Below are 16,513 nucleotides of genomic sequence, written 5' to 3'. Positions count from 1 at the left end.
TTAAGAATTGTTTTAATCATATTTTATTCTAACAAATAGTACTATTTCTTCTAACTTATGATACATTTGAGAACGAATTAACATTGACTGATTGACACAGTGTTGGGTAACACGGTTCAAGTGAGCTCCATACTCAAAGTTTAATAAGTTTTAATCAGGAAGCCAATGAGAGGCGGTTTATTGGAAAGAAGCCCAACTTCTTCAGATAATCAAAAGGACTACTACCAAATTATTAAAAAAAAAAAAAAAAAAAAAAGATACAATATAAACATAATTAGAGATGTGAAATTAAAATTTTAAGGACAATCAAGAATAAGCAATTCTTGGTTTTTCATTTTGGATTGAATCCCTCTGCACCAGGTGCTCTTTCCATTATTGAACCGTTTTATTATAATCTTACAAACAAGTTTCCATCAATCTCATTGTCTCAAGCAAAAGAAACAATAAAGATGGATATCGAAACAACAGAAAAATAGTTATGGAGTTTGCTTAATCAACACTTGGGAGTACTAGCAAGATCCTAAGACTTCTGGGAATCGGAACCAGACCCGTCTGATTTTTTAAAAACCCGACTCCCGAAGAGCAAGAACCCAACAGCATGGCCCAAAATAGCAGCAATAAAAACACCACCATTAAAGGACATAATAGCAAGTATAACCATATACGCCAGACCAGCACGCACCGAATGCAAAGCAGTCTTGAACAACCCAGTCGCCACGCGACTAGCCCCCGGCTCGATGAGCTTGCAGTTACCAAGAAACTCCACCAGCACCGCAAGAACAAACACTAACATCAAGGCCAAAGCATACATGCTTGAGCTCGAATCTGGCCACCCTGGAAACAAAATCTCCGTTTTGTGGCCCCAATAGAATGTCGCGTGCGTCAACGATTTCCGGTGCAAGTGCAGCCCCGTCGTGTTCCAGGCCTCTGTGGTTATAGGCTCAACGACCTCAAGTGATTTTGAACCCATCAAAACCATTTCTTCTTTGTTTGGTTTTGCCAAGGAAAGCTGTAGGGTTTAAGAGCTAGCCTTGTAAAGAGGGAACATAAATAGAGCTTTAATTTTGAGACTTTGTTTTCCTTTACACTTTGTCGGGCTTTTACTGATCCACTCTCATTTAGAAACTTAATTTCCAGGTTTTGTATCACCGCAATTTTGGCTCTGAAAGTCGCTTCTTTTAAGTTTGCAATGTATGTTTCACAAGGAAATCAAATGTGCTTTGATTGATTTCCAAGTAATCTCTTGAGGAAAAGTATGCATAATATTTTAGACAACTGGGATTGTGTGAGCCCACAAAAAGAGTACGACTGCCACGTAGAGATTTAGCTCTGATACGTCTGCTTATTGGGCTCTGATACGTCTGCTTATTGGGCCTTAGTTCTCTGGATTTTTGTTTCATAGAATACAAAATTATAGAATCAGTATGAGACTGACTGGAAACTTATCGAGTCTAATTGATATAATATCAAATCAATAAGAGATGCTACATGTAGACATAAAGCTAAGGATTTGTTCGATCGATCTTTGTTTATATGATTAAAAAAGAAAGGAGAATCAATGTCATAAACAATTAATTAAGTTGAAAATTAACGCACTCAAGATCAAAACAACCCACTTTCTTTATTTTAATCATCACTTTGTGGTTGAATGGTCATTAAGATTTGTAGATGTATTACTGTTTCAACTTGTTTAGGATCATTTAAGTTTTTTACTGTGTTTTTCTTATTTTATTTAGAGGATTTTTTGTTTATTAATTTAGATTTTATTTCCTTGCTTGTTCAAAGTCTTGTTAGAGTTTGACTGCTATTGCCGTATATAAACATATTATTTATTTTTGGAAATTATTCAATGATTATTCAGATTTTACTTCAAATTTTATGACCTAAGTGTATGTGATTGAGACTTGTTTATCAATTCTAAGGATATAGTCGGGTGTTAGCCTTGTTGTTACGCTAACTCAGTACGTCAATTATTCAAAAGATCTTAAGTTCGATTAATCTTAGCCCTTAAAGGGGTGGTCATTGGAGACTTATTCGATCGTTAACTTCAGGGCCTTCAGTGATTAATTAAGCTGCGTGCAAGTTGGTCTGGATACCCAAAAAAAAATTCTTTATTTTATAGATGATGAGAGTATTACTTAAACCCGCGTTTTAGTACCTAAATTTGGAATTAAAATTAATTTTAGATTTGTCAAAGCCATATTCCCTAGAAAATTAATTAAGGAGGCCGGCCACCAACATAATTATTGAAATTTCAGATTTATTGAAATTTTTTGCGGCTTTTACATAAATAGAAGTGAACATGCGATTTGAGGAAAGAAAAAAAAAAAAAAAAAGGTCCTCCACGCGTTCATGAGAATTCGAATTTAAATAATGATAATAGAAACTTAGAAAAAATAATTTCAAAATTCAGTATAAATTAATAGTTCTTATTTTGGACCAACAAAGCAACCACCTATTGAACAAGGAAATTTAATTACTGAAGTGAAACTAGTACCCAATTGCAAGGGGACGAAGGCGTGATTACTGAACAAACATGTGAGATTTTTAGTGGTACTGGAATTGCTTAAATGTTTCGATTGGCGAATCCACTTTTCAAAATGGCTTAGAATATGGTATCATCGATCACTTCAGTTAACATCAATGTTCTTCTTCATATCTCCTCCACAGATAGCACATCATCAATACTACAAAGAAGCATCAGAATTTTTTTTGGACAATAATGACGCAAACAATTGTATGTCATGGTTTCTGATGAAAAAAAAATTGGATTATTACACTGAGAGAATGACATTTTCCCACCCAAGGTTTAGCGAATACATTGTATTGAAATTTAGACATTAGTTTTAACTGCAAAAGGTGATTCTCATTAGTTTGCACAATATATATTAAAGGGTTAATATTCTTACATCCCTAAATTACAAACACTTAGACAATTAACTTCAACAACTTGGGAATTAGCCATTTAAATTCCTTATCTTCAATTTCTATAAGTACAAAGGAGATTTCACTTTAAAGTATGTATTTTTCTGAAAAAAAATTAAAATTGTATACTTTATTTTTAAAAATTACAATAATATCAATCAATTAAATATTTATAAAACTACAAACAATATTTCATTAAAATTATATATATTGCATGTTGATGATGGCGCCGCTGTGGAGTGCCGGAATCTACAAGCATGTCGAAATTGAAGAACTCATTGTCGCCACAAAGCTCCATCCCAAGATCTCTCTATGGGAATCATTGAGTTTTTGAAATTTTAATTATTATTATTTTTTTTTGGATTTTTTAAATTTTAATAACTAACTTTCTTTAATTTTTTTAAATTTATTAACCCTAAAACTAACATAAATCAAACTAGGGATGAAAAATACCTTTAATAAAGTTTGAGTGAGAAAATGTTGTTCAACCTTGTTAAAAATTAAAAAGTAAAATAGTAACAGGTATTATAATCTTTTCATAACTTTACCCCTATCAAGTAACAGATTCTATTGATAGAGATTAACTGTGGGTGTAAAAATTTTTATTTGCCAAACTTTGGGAGGGGAAATGTCATTTACTCTTAATACACATTATACGCTGGCCATCGTCGGTCCAGCAGTGGGTAATGACCGATAAAACAACATATATTCAAACCTTAATCACCGGACACGGAAACAGGATATATTTCTGCGGGGCCTGAGGCAGATATTGTTTATTACAAACTCAAATAGCAAACCTATCACCTGGCACACACTTTCATGATACATCACATGTTACAAATCTTTATTTACCACGCTTAATTTATAAATTTCCCTCAGGAAATTTGAGTAATAATATGCTAAAATAATTTTTCCGATCCGCGTGGGCCGGTAATAGGAATGGCTATGGAGTAATGATGATTCTTCATGTCTTTCTTGGGAATCGTCACAGTGAGCTCTTCCTTCTCCATATGAGCTCTAATCTTATTCTTATCAAGCTTAGCTTTATGAGGCAATTCCACACGTGTCAGGAATTTCATATTCTCCGTGTAATTCCACCTCGCTTGTTTTTCAATCTTCTCGCCGCTTATACAGAGAACTCTGCCGTCCTCTATTTCCAACTTAACGTCATTCCTGCTGAGCCCTGGAAGATGGATTTTGAAGATGTATGCATCCGGGGTGTCACTCCACTCAGTACTAGCGGTGCCGCTGACCATCGATCTCGAGAAAGCATTGTGTGGCACAGTGATATTTGCTTCGGAATGAAAATTGTGGAAGCGGCTGCGGTCGTCCCATGTATCGACATAGTATGGACGAATTCCAGGATCGTACATGAAGTTTCCTGGTGCATTATAGTGACTGCGCCCTGGAGTCAGAGACATCGTTGTTAATTATACACAAAACTCAAAAGTGTTTTAAGAGTTGTTGGTGCATAACGGGTGTTGTGGGAAGCTGTATTTATAGGCAAAGCCCGATGAGCATGGAAATATAAATTTGTGGTGTTAATTGTGGAATGATGCTGAAAGAAAAAGCATCATCTTTATGCAAAGGATATGAATGGCATCAAGAAAAAAAAGAAAGGAAATTTTCAGGGTGAAGAAGAATATGAAACCAATTGATATATACATGGTATACGAATCAATTATAAATTTGGACCAGCTGGCTTGGCTAGTCTTTATCAGAATATGTACAGGTAGGTAATTTCAATCTGTCGACATATATATTGCTGCAAAACCAGAAGAAATAAGGCAATCAAAATATCACCAACTAGGCGAATCCACCTTTTAAAATGGCAAACAATAAACATCAGTCCAGTCAACATCACTGATGTTCCTATATATCAGTAAAACCTGAATTATTGCACATCACAAATGCAAAGAAGCATAGATATTACAAGGACAATAATGAGAGATTCAATGGCTTGTTTTCTTTAGAAGTCCAAACCACCAAAGGTTTCGGAAAACAGGCAGTGAACATCAGTTAGTATTACACCACATATTATCTGAATACTGACTATAGTGTCTGGTGGGTCTAGCACTGAGAAATGAGTATGGATGATGTTAATATGTTTGATCAAATCAATTTAAATGGCTGACGCCAGAGGAGATGACTCTTCGGAGGGAATTAGAAGTACTGCTAAATATATAACATCAGTGATGCAGCTTGTTAATCCGGACTAGCTAGCACAAGATGCAAAGTTTACTGTCAAGGAACTCAACAAATTGAAATACAATTCTTCACTATGTAATGAATATTGTTGGAGTCCTACACCAACTAGACAAACTCAAGCCAACTGGTTTATAAGAAGGAGTAATCCTAACATTAAACAAGAACTTATTAGGTAAGGAGTCAGACACACATCAAATTCTATCATGGTATAAAAGCCCATGTTCAGTTGAGCTGAATGATTGAACAACGGATGAAGAGTTAGAACCAGAAATTATATCTATTAAAACAAACATGACCCAACATATGAGCTTGATTATGAGGGAGATTATTGAAGTCCTACATCGACTAAACACACTCAAACCTTATAGTTTATAAGAAAGGATAATCCTAATATTAAAAAAAACATTATTAGGTGAGAAGTTAAACACACCAAAAATTCTATAAAATATATTTGTCCAATTTGAATCTTCTTTATGGGGAGCATAAATCTCTCATTTATCTGCTGGTTTTTCTACTCTGGTAATCCACTTGAACAGAAGGGTTCGTAAGAAGAATATATGTATTACTTCATAATTTTTTAGAAATTGACAAGAATGTCCCTGAAAGGTTCTTTCTTCATCTCTTTTATAGAAATTGACACAGCGAGTACTGCATTCTGCATCTGACTCCATGGAATAATTACCAAACACAGGATTGTACAGAGCGTTCCCTGAAACCCTGGCATAATTATCTTTATGCAAAGAAAAAAAAAAAAAAAAAGGAACTTGTATAATATAACTAAAATCAATTAAATAATGTGTAGGAATCAAGAAAAAATGGTCAGGTCTTTGTGCTTGATAGAGACATAGAGTAGTTCTTATCAGAATATATAAAGTTAATCTCAATATGTTTTCACCAATGTTGGTGGGCTAGGGTATGAATTACATATGGATCATTTACCGAGCAACTTTAGCATCTTATTTTTCTCTCTGATTTACTGACCACTAATTTTATTATTATTATTATTATTATTTTAATATAACGTTGTCATTTGTTCTCAATTAAATAGTTCCGGTTCAAACAATTACATGCTGATTTTTCCTCTTTATGCTGAAGTTTTAATTAAAAAAATTTCATCATCAACTGTCATTGAAGCATTATAAAAAATTCTCATCTAATAATTGTAACGTGGAGATAAATGACTAAACCTCTTTTAAAGGTTTGATTCCCATAACTAGCCGGTAGGAAAATATATGACCATTTATTCATTAAAAAACCAAAAGATTCCAAAATATCAACCTTTTTATTATCAATGCGAGCGTAGTCATACAAAAAAAATATTATAAAGATTTTTACATAAAGAGATGTGACAAAAAATGAATAGAATAGTAAATATAATAAGTTTGACTTTTTTTATTCATTTTTTGTCGGATAACTTTGTATATTAATCTTTGTAAGTGTTTTTGTACGTCTATCATTATTAATATTTTGCCTGATCTCATTGCATTCGATCATCGTTTCATCAGGCCCAAGCCCTGTTAGGATCCCCCATCGCGATCTCACAGCCATCAAATGTGGTACTTAAACCTAGGGGCTCTTCCACCTATCAGGCTGGTTTTTTGGGTTGGACTCTCCTTTGGGTTTGAGTTCTAACATTGGTGCTTTTCGTTGAGAGTTGGGCTACGAAAAGGGCTATCTATAGGTTAAATTAAGGTGCAATGTGCATTGAATGACTGATAGGTGAGTGAAGTCGGCCAAAGGAGGAAAGGGCTACCGTAGGGTTAGTGTCGATAGAGTGAAAGCTGCCGTGGACATCGGCTCTTGAAGGGGGGTACAATGTTAGGATCTCACATCGGGATCTCACACCTACCAAATGTGGTACTTAAACCTAGGGGCTCTTCCACCTATCATGCCAGTCTTTTAGGTTGGGCTCTCCCTTGAGCTTGAGTTCTAACAAGCCCCCATAAAATTCATCAGTAGTTGCCATTTTGTATTTTAATAAGGGTAAAAAAGTAATCTTGTTTTTTAAATTAAAAAGTAATTTTATATTTTAAATCTATGTTTTATCATTAATTAAGAGGTATTCTAAAGAGAATAATACTATTAGTATAAACTCTTTGTATAAAATTTTTCATACAACCTTATATAAAACAACAAAGTATCCAAACACATCTAAAAATCACTCAATTTTAATAATGAAAAAAGATAATATCAGATAAATCAAATATATTAAAAGGAAGATTTATTTATATTAAGTTATTCTATTTATAATAAAATAGTAGGTTTTATTAAATATATTTATTCTCTATGGAAGAAAATAACTCACCTTTTATTCATTGAATGATATTTTATGATTAATGACAAAGACTTTTATCAAATTATTTATTAAGAAAGCTGCATCAATAAATCGAAAAACGAATTTTATTCTAAATAAAAAAGTGATTCGTAAGCAATAGAAAATGAAGAGAGGATTGTTATAATAAGCTTTGATATAAGATTATAAACTTGAGAATAATATACCAATAAAAATAATAGATTCGATCATTAAAATATAAGGAATAAAGTTAGATATAAGAGATTTTAACGAAGATATTAATGTATTGAAAGATGGTACATATTTTTACGCAAAATTAGAATTTTTGCCGAGTACACTCTTTTTCGAAGTCGGAAGTAGCCTTTATTGTTAAATTTTATTACAAATTTAACATTTAAATAGGGTCAACTAATAATATAGGTGGGACTAAAAATCACTACGCACAAACAAATCATAACATACTTCTTTGTTGATGGCCCTTAAGTTTAGGGCCTATACTCAGATGAGCCCATACACCAGAAATTTCTCAATATTTCTCAATGATTTGAAAGCCATTTGCCACGCAAGGCAAGAGGAAGAAGATGGTGGAAGGTTGGAGAAGGGATGAAACATGGCCTGTCCAGAACAACTTTTAGATAAGAGAAGAACCCCGAAATTTCAAGACCTCGTAACCGAAATCCCTATAAATATCACTGTCAATGCTTTACTCAAGTCATCAGTAACACTCAAAGCTACCAAAAGCAGTCGTACTCTCCGGAAACAATTATCAAGTCTAACGCGTTTCTTATCATTCACTTAGTTTAATCAAAGATGTCTCTAATTCCATCTCTGTTCGGCAACAGGAGCGTATTCGACCCATTTTCATCTGGCAATTGGGCGCCATTGAGCTCCAACAATGAGCTATCACAATTTACAAATGCCCAAGTCGATTGGAAGGAAACCCCTGAAGCTCATGTATTCAAGGCTGATCTTCCCGGGCTCAAGAAAGAAGAAGTAAAAGTTGAAGTCGAAGAAGGAAAAGTTCTTCAGATAAGTGGAGAGAGGAGTGTGGAGAAGGAGGACAAAAATGAAAAGTGGCATCGTGTTGAGAGGGGGCGTGGAAAGTTCCTGAGGAGATTCAGGTTACCAGAAAATGCCAAGGTTGATCAAGTGAAGGCATCAATGGAGAACGGTGTTCTCACTGTTACGGTCCCAAAGATGGAGGAGAAGAAGCCAGAGGTCAAATCAATTCAGATCAGTGGTTAAGCGGCCGACATTGCAATGCTATGTTATTGAGTCCTTGAGGACTCCTACTGAATTTTATTCATCAGCTTTCTTGTTTGTGAAGTGTGGTGTGTTTTATACAGAGTGGTGTGACTCTTGATTTTCTGTAAAATGTCAAGTGTACTGTTGGTTTAAGGTAATAAAAATATTGTTATTTGAATACCTTTGATCCATCAAGAATGATCAGGCTCATAGCAGTCCATCCATTGAAGATAAACACAGAGCAATGTGTTCTGATATTATATTGAAACTTAGAATTCTCAGATAAACATCAAACGGTTATTAACATTTCAGTTGTAGATAAAAGAACCTGTTATTTCACACATATATGTACCTGGATGAGCTAAGAGGTCATTGATTTGATATCCTGGATCAACTTCTCTAAGTTGATAAAAGAAGACCCGTCTTCCTTGATACTATCACGAGCCAGCTTTGCTAATTTATTAGCCGATGCCATGATCTCTTCTGTCTTATTATCCATCAGTGCTCTTACTAATTTCTCAACAATTGATCTATCACACGTGTCCTTCATATCAAATCCCATTTTCCAAACCTCACTCACACACCTGCTATTAACCGGTTGGTCAGCAATTTGAGGCCAACAAATCATAGGCACTCCAGCGACAATGCTCTCTAACGTTGAGTTCCATCCACTGTGCGTCAAAAACCCACCAATGGCCGGGTGCGACAGGACCTCCTCTTGCGGAGCCCAACTAACAAGGAGCCCTCTTTCCATGACCCCCTTTTCCAGCTCCATCATTGTATGACCAATGGCGGCATCTCCAACAATCAAGTCAGGTCGTATGACCCATAAGAACGATTTTTTGCTGTTAAGTAAGCCATACAAGAATTCTAAGATTTGGTCACTAGTGAGACTTATCACACTCCCAAAACTAACATATAATACTGATCTTGACGGTTGAGAATCAAGCCACCTCAAACATTATTTGTCCTCTTTCCATAAAATACCATTGGAAGAATTTGAAGATGAGGAGTCATTGATACGTGACTTCAAAGTATGTAGCGGACCAATGGCGTAAATTTTGTTGAAGAAAGAACCCAGTCTAGTTATTATCGGGGCTTCAATTTCATTAACGGTGTTAAGTATAAGACCAGAAGCTCGAGTCAATGCAGAGGTTTCTTTAACAAAAAACTGCAAAACAGGGTCATCAGCGTTTTCGAATCTACAAATCCCTGGAAGATCTCTACGGCGAAGAACATTTTCTAGTCCAGGAATGCATGAAATGGGTTTGTCAAAATTTTCATCTGCAATTACATCAAGGATATAGCATCACTACGACTGTTTTAATTTTAACATTTTCAATGAAAGCTTCTCAGTTAATAAGAAAACATTAAGGTACGATAACTACAAAGTTAGCGGACCATACACATGGGGTAACGTTACCCCCTAACTTAAATATAGATATTCTGTTGTCTTGTGAATCTTGTCCCTTATATAGAGTTATACAAAGTTTTCTAGTTATAGTGGCTTCCCCAATATGGTATCAAGGTAGACTAGTGGAGCTTTAATTTTGGCAGAAAAAATAATTCTCTAATAATAAGAATAGTAATAATAACGCACCTTGAAATGGAACTTCTCCTTCTTCAATAAGCTTGGAAAGATGGAAGTAAGTCCACAAGCAATGAGCACTGTAGGTTCGGAAAGAGAGAGTAGGAATTTCAAACTCTTGTGCAACATCAATGGCAAAGCACAGAATACCATCTGCTATTATGCACGTTGGGAGCTGACACGGCCCTTTCCCTTCTTTAAGCGAAATCAAGAGCTGACGTAACGCTGGCTTGAACACGGTCCTACTCGACTGAAACAAATCTCTGATATATAGACGGCCGGAGCGTGGGTGATCGGGCGGTAGACCATCAGGGATAGATATGAACTGAAACTTAGGGAAGCGATTATGGAAAAAGGATATGTCAGAGTTGTGCAGGAGACGATCATAGTTGTGATCTGTGTTTATAAAGGTAGCTTGAAAACCCGCATGGCTAAGAAGATCGGCAAGACTCAGCATGGGCTTGATGTGCCCCTGCGCTGGGAAGGGCAAGAAGAGCACGTGAGGAACGTTTGTTTTCTCCATTGTTGCGATGGTTTCAATGTGAAGAAAATGGTTGAATGTTAGATGAGATAATTAAAAACTTTGAAATATAAAAAACAAGGCAGGCTGGCAGCTTGATGTAACAATGAATTGAAGTTTAGAATAAAATAAATTAATGCATTAAACAATGGGATCTTGTTGTCACCCCTTAACTGGCTTTGGTTATGACATTTCTTAGTGTTTTATCTGACTACAACCAAAACAAAATGTTAGACAAAACGTTGTTCTCAGAAGTCCAGACCACCATTAAAAACAGAAAGTGGTTTCCTTTTTAATTGTAACTTAGGAACACAGACCGATTGTTTTTTTAGTGTTTTTAATATTTTTAGAATTCAGGGAAGGTCACGCTGAGTGAAGGGCAGGGGAAACGAAATTGCCATTGGTTATCTCTATTTAATTCATCATGCTTACTCTATAAATAGTTAAAACTAGGTTGTTTAAGGATGAAGAAACTAGTGAAGCACAAGATACAGAGCAGGATTCATGTAAAATCAACTGCTAGGGTTCCAAAAATGAAGGAGAAGAAGCCAGAGGTCAAATCAATTGAGATCAGCGGTCAAGCGGCATACGTCGCAATGCAATGTAATTCATCAGTTTTCTTGTTTGTCAAAGTGTGGTATATATTATACAGAGCAATGTAATTGATCTGATCCATTAGCTTATGTAATATATCAACTGCCAGTTAATAAAATTATGTTATTCGAGTAAGAACAATCTGAATAAGCTTTGATCTATATATCATGAATTAATAAATAAGCTCATGGCATTCCATCAATTGAAGAAATTAAGTTGCTGTTTTAAAGTAGAGTGACATGTAGAGCATTATATTCATCAGAAAATGATAGCATTCAAGTAAGCACAGTTTCTGGAGCAGATTGTTCTTACATCACACAAAAAACTTGAATAGTTAGATAAAAATCTAAAGGTAATTAACATTACATACCTGTGAGCTAAGAGCTCAATGATTTGATATCCTGAATCAGCTTTTCTAAGTTGATACAAGAGGACCCGCCTTCCTTAATACTATCACAAGCCACCCTTGAAAGTTTATCAGATGATGCCATGAACTGGTCTCTTTTATATCCATCAGTTCTCTAACTAATTTCTCAACGATCGATCATCACAAATGTCCTTCATATCAAATCCATTTTCCAAACATCACTTACACACCTACTGTTAACGGGTTGGTCACCTATTTTTGGCCAACAAATCATGGCACTCCGGCAACAATACTCTCTAACGTCGAGTTCATCCACTGTGGGTAAAAAACCCACCAATACGGGGTGCACAAGACGTGCTCTTGGGGAGCCCAACTAACTATTAACCCTTTTTCCTTGGTATCCCTTTCCAGCTTCATCAGCAAATGACCAAACTGGCATCTCCAACAATCAGGTCGGATCTTAAGACCCATAAGAATGAATTTCCACAGTTAATTAAACCATGCCAGAACTCCAAGATTTGTTCCCGGTGAGTTTTATCACACCCCAAAACTAACATATAATACAGATTTTGACGGTTGAGAATCAAGCCACTTCAAACATTTTTGTCCTCTTTCCACAAATTACCGTTGGATGAATTTGAAGATGAGGAGTTGTCATTGATACGTGACTTCAAAGCATGTAGGGGACCAATGGGATAAATTTTGTTGAAAAAAGAACCCAGTCTAGTTATCATAGGAGCTTCAATTTCATTAAGGTGTTAGTTAAACCGGAAGCTCGAGTAACGCAGAGGTTTCTTTAACAAAGAACTGCAAAACAGGGTCATCGGCCTTTTCGAATCTACAAATCCCTGGAAGATCTCTACGGCGAAGAACATTTTCTAGCCCAGGAATGCATGAAATGGGCTTCTCAAGGTTTTCATCTGCAATAATTCAAGAAAATTACGATTTTCAGTTACCTTATAGTAGGCTTCCCAAATGGTATCAGGGTAGACTAGTCGAGCTTTAATTTTGGCAAAAAAATTAGCCCTCACCTGGAAATGGACTTCCCCTTCTTCAATAAGCTTGGAAAGATGAAAGTAAGTCCACAAGCAATGAGCACTGAAAGTTCGAAAAGTAATAGTAGGAATTTCAAACTCTTCTGCAACATCAATGGCAAAACACATAATACATCTCTGCGATTATGCGTGGGGAGTTGAACGGCCCCTTCTCCTCTTTAAGTGAAATCAACAACTCACGGAACGCCGGCCTTGGACACAGCCCTAGTGGAGCAAAGCAAATCTATAACGTATAGACCGAAACGTGGGTGATCGGGCGTTAGACCATCAGGGATAGACCTGAACTGAAATTTAGGGAAGCGATTATAGAAGGAGGATATGTCAATGTTGTGTAGTAGACGATCATGATTGTGATCTGAGTTTATGAAGGTGACTTGAAAACCCTCATGGCTAAGAAGCTCGGCTAGATTCAGCATGGGCTTGATGTGGCCCTGGGCTGGGAACGGCAAGAAGAGCACGTGAGGAACGTGTGTTTGCTCCATTGTTGCGACGGTTGTGAGGAGCTTTTCGGGGAGTGGAACTGTGTTTCAGGCACAAGAAAATGGTTGAATGGCGACGAGAGATTTTTAAAATTTCTGTAAAAGAAAAACAGTACTGAAAAAAAAAATAAGACACGCTGGAAGCTCGATGCAATAATGATGGAACTTCACATGAAGTGAAGATTTGCAATTTGCGATTAAATTAACACAGTATCAATTAGTTTTTTATTTTCCCTTCCAGAACTTTTGTACAACGAGAAAATAATTTATGATCACTAAATTCAAAGAGGAGTTTTATTGTTCAAAAGGCACTTGATATGATACTATAGTGATTAAGAATGTTTGTTTCATTTTATTGGCTTTTTGGATGCAAACTACCTTAAGATTATTTACTACATTTATAATTTACTTGAAATATTAGGTTTGTAGCCGGTGTAAACTCATGATTTAAAAAAAAAATAATTAGAAAGATTATAAGTCATTTGAAAATAGAGCTGGGCATTTGGATCGGGTCCAAAACCTGACCCAAAAACCCGGTCTCAAAACCAGACCAAGCCTAAGGAGGAGGGCTCGATCCCTCCACTAGGTCGTCCTCCAAGGCCCAGGCCCAAACCCTTTTGGTTTTTTTTGAGCCCCCTGGATAATTACTAAAACCTAAACAAAAATTGAAAAGGTTAAAATAAAATTTTACAAAATTAAAAAAGAAGAGGAAGAGTTTAATTGACTCGATTTCAGAAGAGAGGTGTGACGTAGAATTTCTAGCAAATGAATTCTTCGACAGGCTGAGCATTAGAAGCCCAAACTCACAGCCCAAAGGTCTTAAATGGGCAATGACATGTCAACTTAAAATAACTATAACTTTTGATCTATGAGGAATTACAAGGCTTGTTAGATATCAACGGAAAACTCGTTTTAAGCTAGACCTGTAGGGTTATTTTCGAGGCAGAAATCCATTGTTTCGGCGTGTTTAAGTTTTCTGCATGTATTTCCTAATTTATTTAGAGTCCTTTCTTATTTTATAATTAGTCAACAGTTAGGATTTTTCTTTTTAATTAATTTGGATTTTATTTCCTTGTTTAATTGGCAGTCTTGTTAGGGTTGGTTGTCACCACCATATATAAACATATTTTTCATTTCTTTTGGGGATATATAATGATTTTTAATATTTCCTTCAAATTTTACAAATTAAGTTTTTGTGATTGAGACTTGTTTATCAACCTCTTAAAGGTATAGTCAAGTGCTAGCCTTGTTTTTACGCTAACTCACTGTGTCAAAGGGAGGAGAAAATGGAGAAGAAAACAAATATAAAGAGAAAAAAGAGGAGAAAGAAAAAGAAAAAAATAAGGGTTTTTATGAAAAGTATGTTAAGAAGTCAAAATTATCCTTTAAAACTGAGTGGCTCAAGCTCGAGCTCGAGTTACACAAGTAATGGAGCCTGAACTGAAACAGAGTAGGATTATTAGTGGATTAGTCAGGATGTTATAATTAAAAAATTTGAAAAGAAAAGATAAATAATTCTTTCATTATGCTTTCAATGACAAGTAATCCAGCCAACATTACTGTCTTTCTTGAATCATCAATCATGTCCTCAAACCGATAAAGGAAGATTTCAAGAATGAGCCATATGTAACTTTTCTTTTTATTTTTGTCCTCCCTTTTAGATTTGTCTACCTACAACAATAAAGCCAGGGGCACCGAAAAACCTGCACTGAAATTGTGTATCGGCCTACGTGTAACATGCTTATGATTTTTTTAACAATTTTTTTCTAGTGAACGGCCGTCTATCAAATTTAGACTGCCGTTCACTCACATGGACGCCCGTCCATATTATATGGACGGGCGTCCATATACAAGGGACGGGCGTCCCCATTTAAAGGACGCCCGTCCATAAATAAAATACAATAAAAACTTTTTATAAACATTTGGGACGACCGTCCATCTGTTATGGACGACCGTCCATTACGTTTGGAAGGGCATCCATTCATCCATACTTAAAAAAAAAAAAATTCTAAACATGGATACTGTTTCTTCTTCTTCCTTTCGGAAATGTTCCATTTTCTTTCTCTTGGAATAATGGCGCCATGCAGCTTGGATGAAGCATGCGGCCCATGTCCTCCACTTTTATGAGTAGAACCTGAAGGTGTGCTGAACCTGTCTACTGTGAAGGTGCCTGAATTGAGTGGCCGCAAATTTTAACTCTTCAGCGACAGAGCAAAAACCTGAACGTCTCTCATAGCCTTCATCGTCCAGGTAGAGGATGGACGGTTAATGCTAGATTTGGGTTCCAGTGCCCAGGTCAAAAGCTCCTTGCCACAGAAGTCTCCTTCTTTCAGAAAACAACACAAAGGAGAGAGCTTTAGGAGCTTCTGTTTCTGAGGCGTAAGTGAAGGCCGAGGAAGATAGCGCTTCCAATGCTAATGATGATGATGATGATGATGATGATGATGATGATGATGATGATGATGATAATAATAATAATAATAATAATAATAATAATAATAATAATAATAATAATAATAATGTATTCTTGCCTTAATCAGTATTGAGTATGGAGATGTACAGGTCCATATGCATATCTGCATGCATTTACTTGAAAGTCTGATTAGTTAAAAGTCATGGGCAGTCATTAGATGATCAGAGAAGAAGAAGAAGAAGAAGAAGAAGAGAAGCAAAAGTGGAGAAGTTGAGCAGTTATTACATAAGGGACAGGTTCAGCACACCTTTAAGTTCTACTCATACAGTGGAGGACATGGGCCACATGCTTCATCCAAGCTGCATGGCGTCGTTATTCCAAGAGAAAGAAAATGGAACATTTCCGAAAGGAAGAAGAAGAAGCAGTATCCATGTTTAGAATTTTTTTTTTTTTTTTAAGTATGGATGAATGGACACCCTTCCAAACGTAATGGACATAAAAAGTTTTTATTGTATTTTATTTATGAACGGGCGTCCTTGAAATGGGGACGCCCGTCCCTTGTATGGACGGGCGTCCATGTGAGTGAACAACCGTCCAAATTTGATGGACGGCCGTTCACTAGAAAAAAATTGTTAAAAAAATCAGATGTGTGTTACACGTAGGCCGGTACAAAATTTCGGTGTAAGTTTTTCGATGTCCCTAGCTTTATTGCTACCTACAAAGATGTCGAAATTAGCTTACCTAGCTCAGGAGCTACGTCTCAAATTAACATTAGTATCTTTCATGAATTATAGCAACCAAAGAAACATAAGCTACTCATAGTTTT

The 16,513-nt window shown here is 35.9% G+C and overlaps 3 protein-coding genes and 1 pseudogene across 3 annotated transcripts; 1 reads left to right on the top strand and 3 right to left on the bottom strand.

Annotated features, from left to right (window-relative positions):
• Positions 1-519: 519 nt before the first annotated feature.
• LOC116135838 (copper transporter 4-like) lies at positions 520-1,187 on the bottom strand. The gene has a single exon (XM_031421551.1). The coding sequence runs from the start codon at positions 977-979 to the stop codon at positions 521-523; it is 459 nt and encodes a 152-aa protein (XP_031277411.1). The 5' UTR covers positions 980-1,187; the 3' UTR covers position 520.
• Positions 1,188-3,824: 2,637 nt separating this feature from the next.
• LOC116135809 (18.1 kDa class I heat shock protein-like) lies at positions 3,825-4,346 on the bottom strand. Its single transcript, XM_031421526.1, has one exon. The coding sequence runs from the start codon at positions 4,344-4,346 to the stop codon at positions 3,825-3,827; it is 522 nt and encodes a 173-aa protein (XP_031277386.1).
• A 3,645-nt stretch (positions 4,347-7,991) lies between these two features.
• On the top strand, positions 7,992-8,823 carry LOC116135795 (class I heat shock protein-like). Its single transcript, XM_031421514.1, has one exon. The coding sequence runs from the start codon at positions 8,237-8,239 to the stop codon at positions 8,669-8,671; it is 435 nt and encodes a 144-aa protein (XP_031277374.1). The 5' UTR covers positions 7,992-8,236; the 3' UTR covers positions 8,672-8,823.
• Positions 8,824-8,905: 82 nt separating this feature from the next.
• LOC116135778 lies at positions 8,906-11,718 on the bottom strand (annotated as a pseudogene).
• Positions 11,719-16,513: the final 4,795 nt, after the last annotated feature.

Source organism: Pistacia vera, unplaced genomic scaffold (genome assembly GCF_008641045.1).
Source record: "Pistacia vera cultivar Batoury unplaced genomic scaffold, PisVer_v2 Contig303, whole genome shotgun sequence".
Classification (NCBI taxonomy): Eukaryota; Viridiplantae; Streptophyta; class Magnoliopsida; order Sapindales; family Anacardiaceae; genus Pistacia; species Pistacia vera.
Note: the sequence above shows the minus strand (reverse complement) of the source record. Positions and strands in the feature narration are given on the sequence as shown.

Bases quoted from the DNA above. Each gene is read 5' to 3' on its own strand.
- LOC116135809 (XM_031421526.1), bottom strand. From the start codon at position 4,346: ATGTCTCTGACTCCAGGGCGCAGTCACTATAATGCACCAGGAAACTTC.
- LOC116135838 (XM_031421551.1), bottom strand. From the start codon at position 979: ATGGTTTTGATGGGTTCAAAATCACTTGAGGTCGTTGAGCCTATAACC.
- LOC116135795 (XM_031421514.1), top strand. From the start codon at position 8,237: ATGTCTCTAATTCCATCTCTGTTCGGCAACAGGAGCGTATTCGACCCA.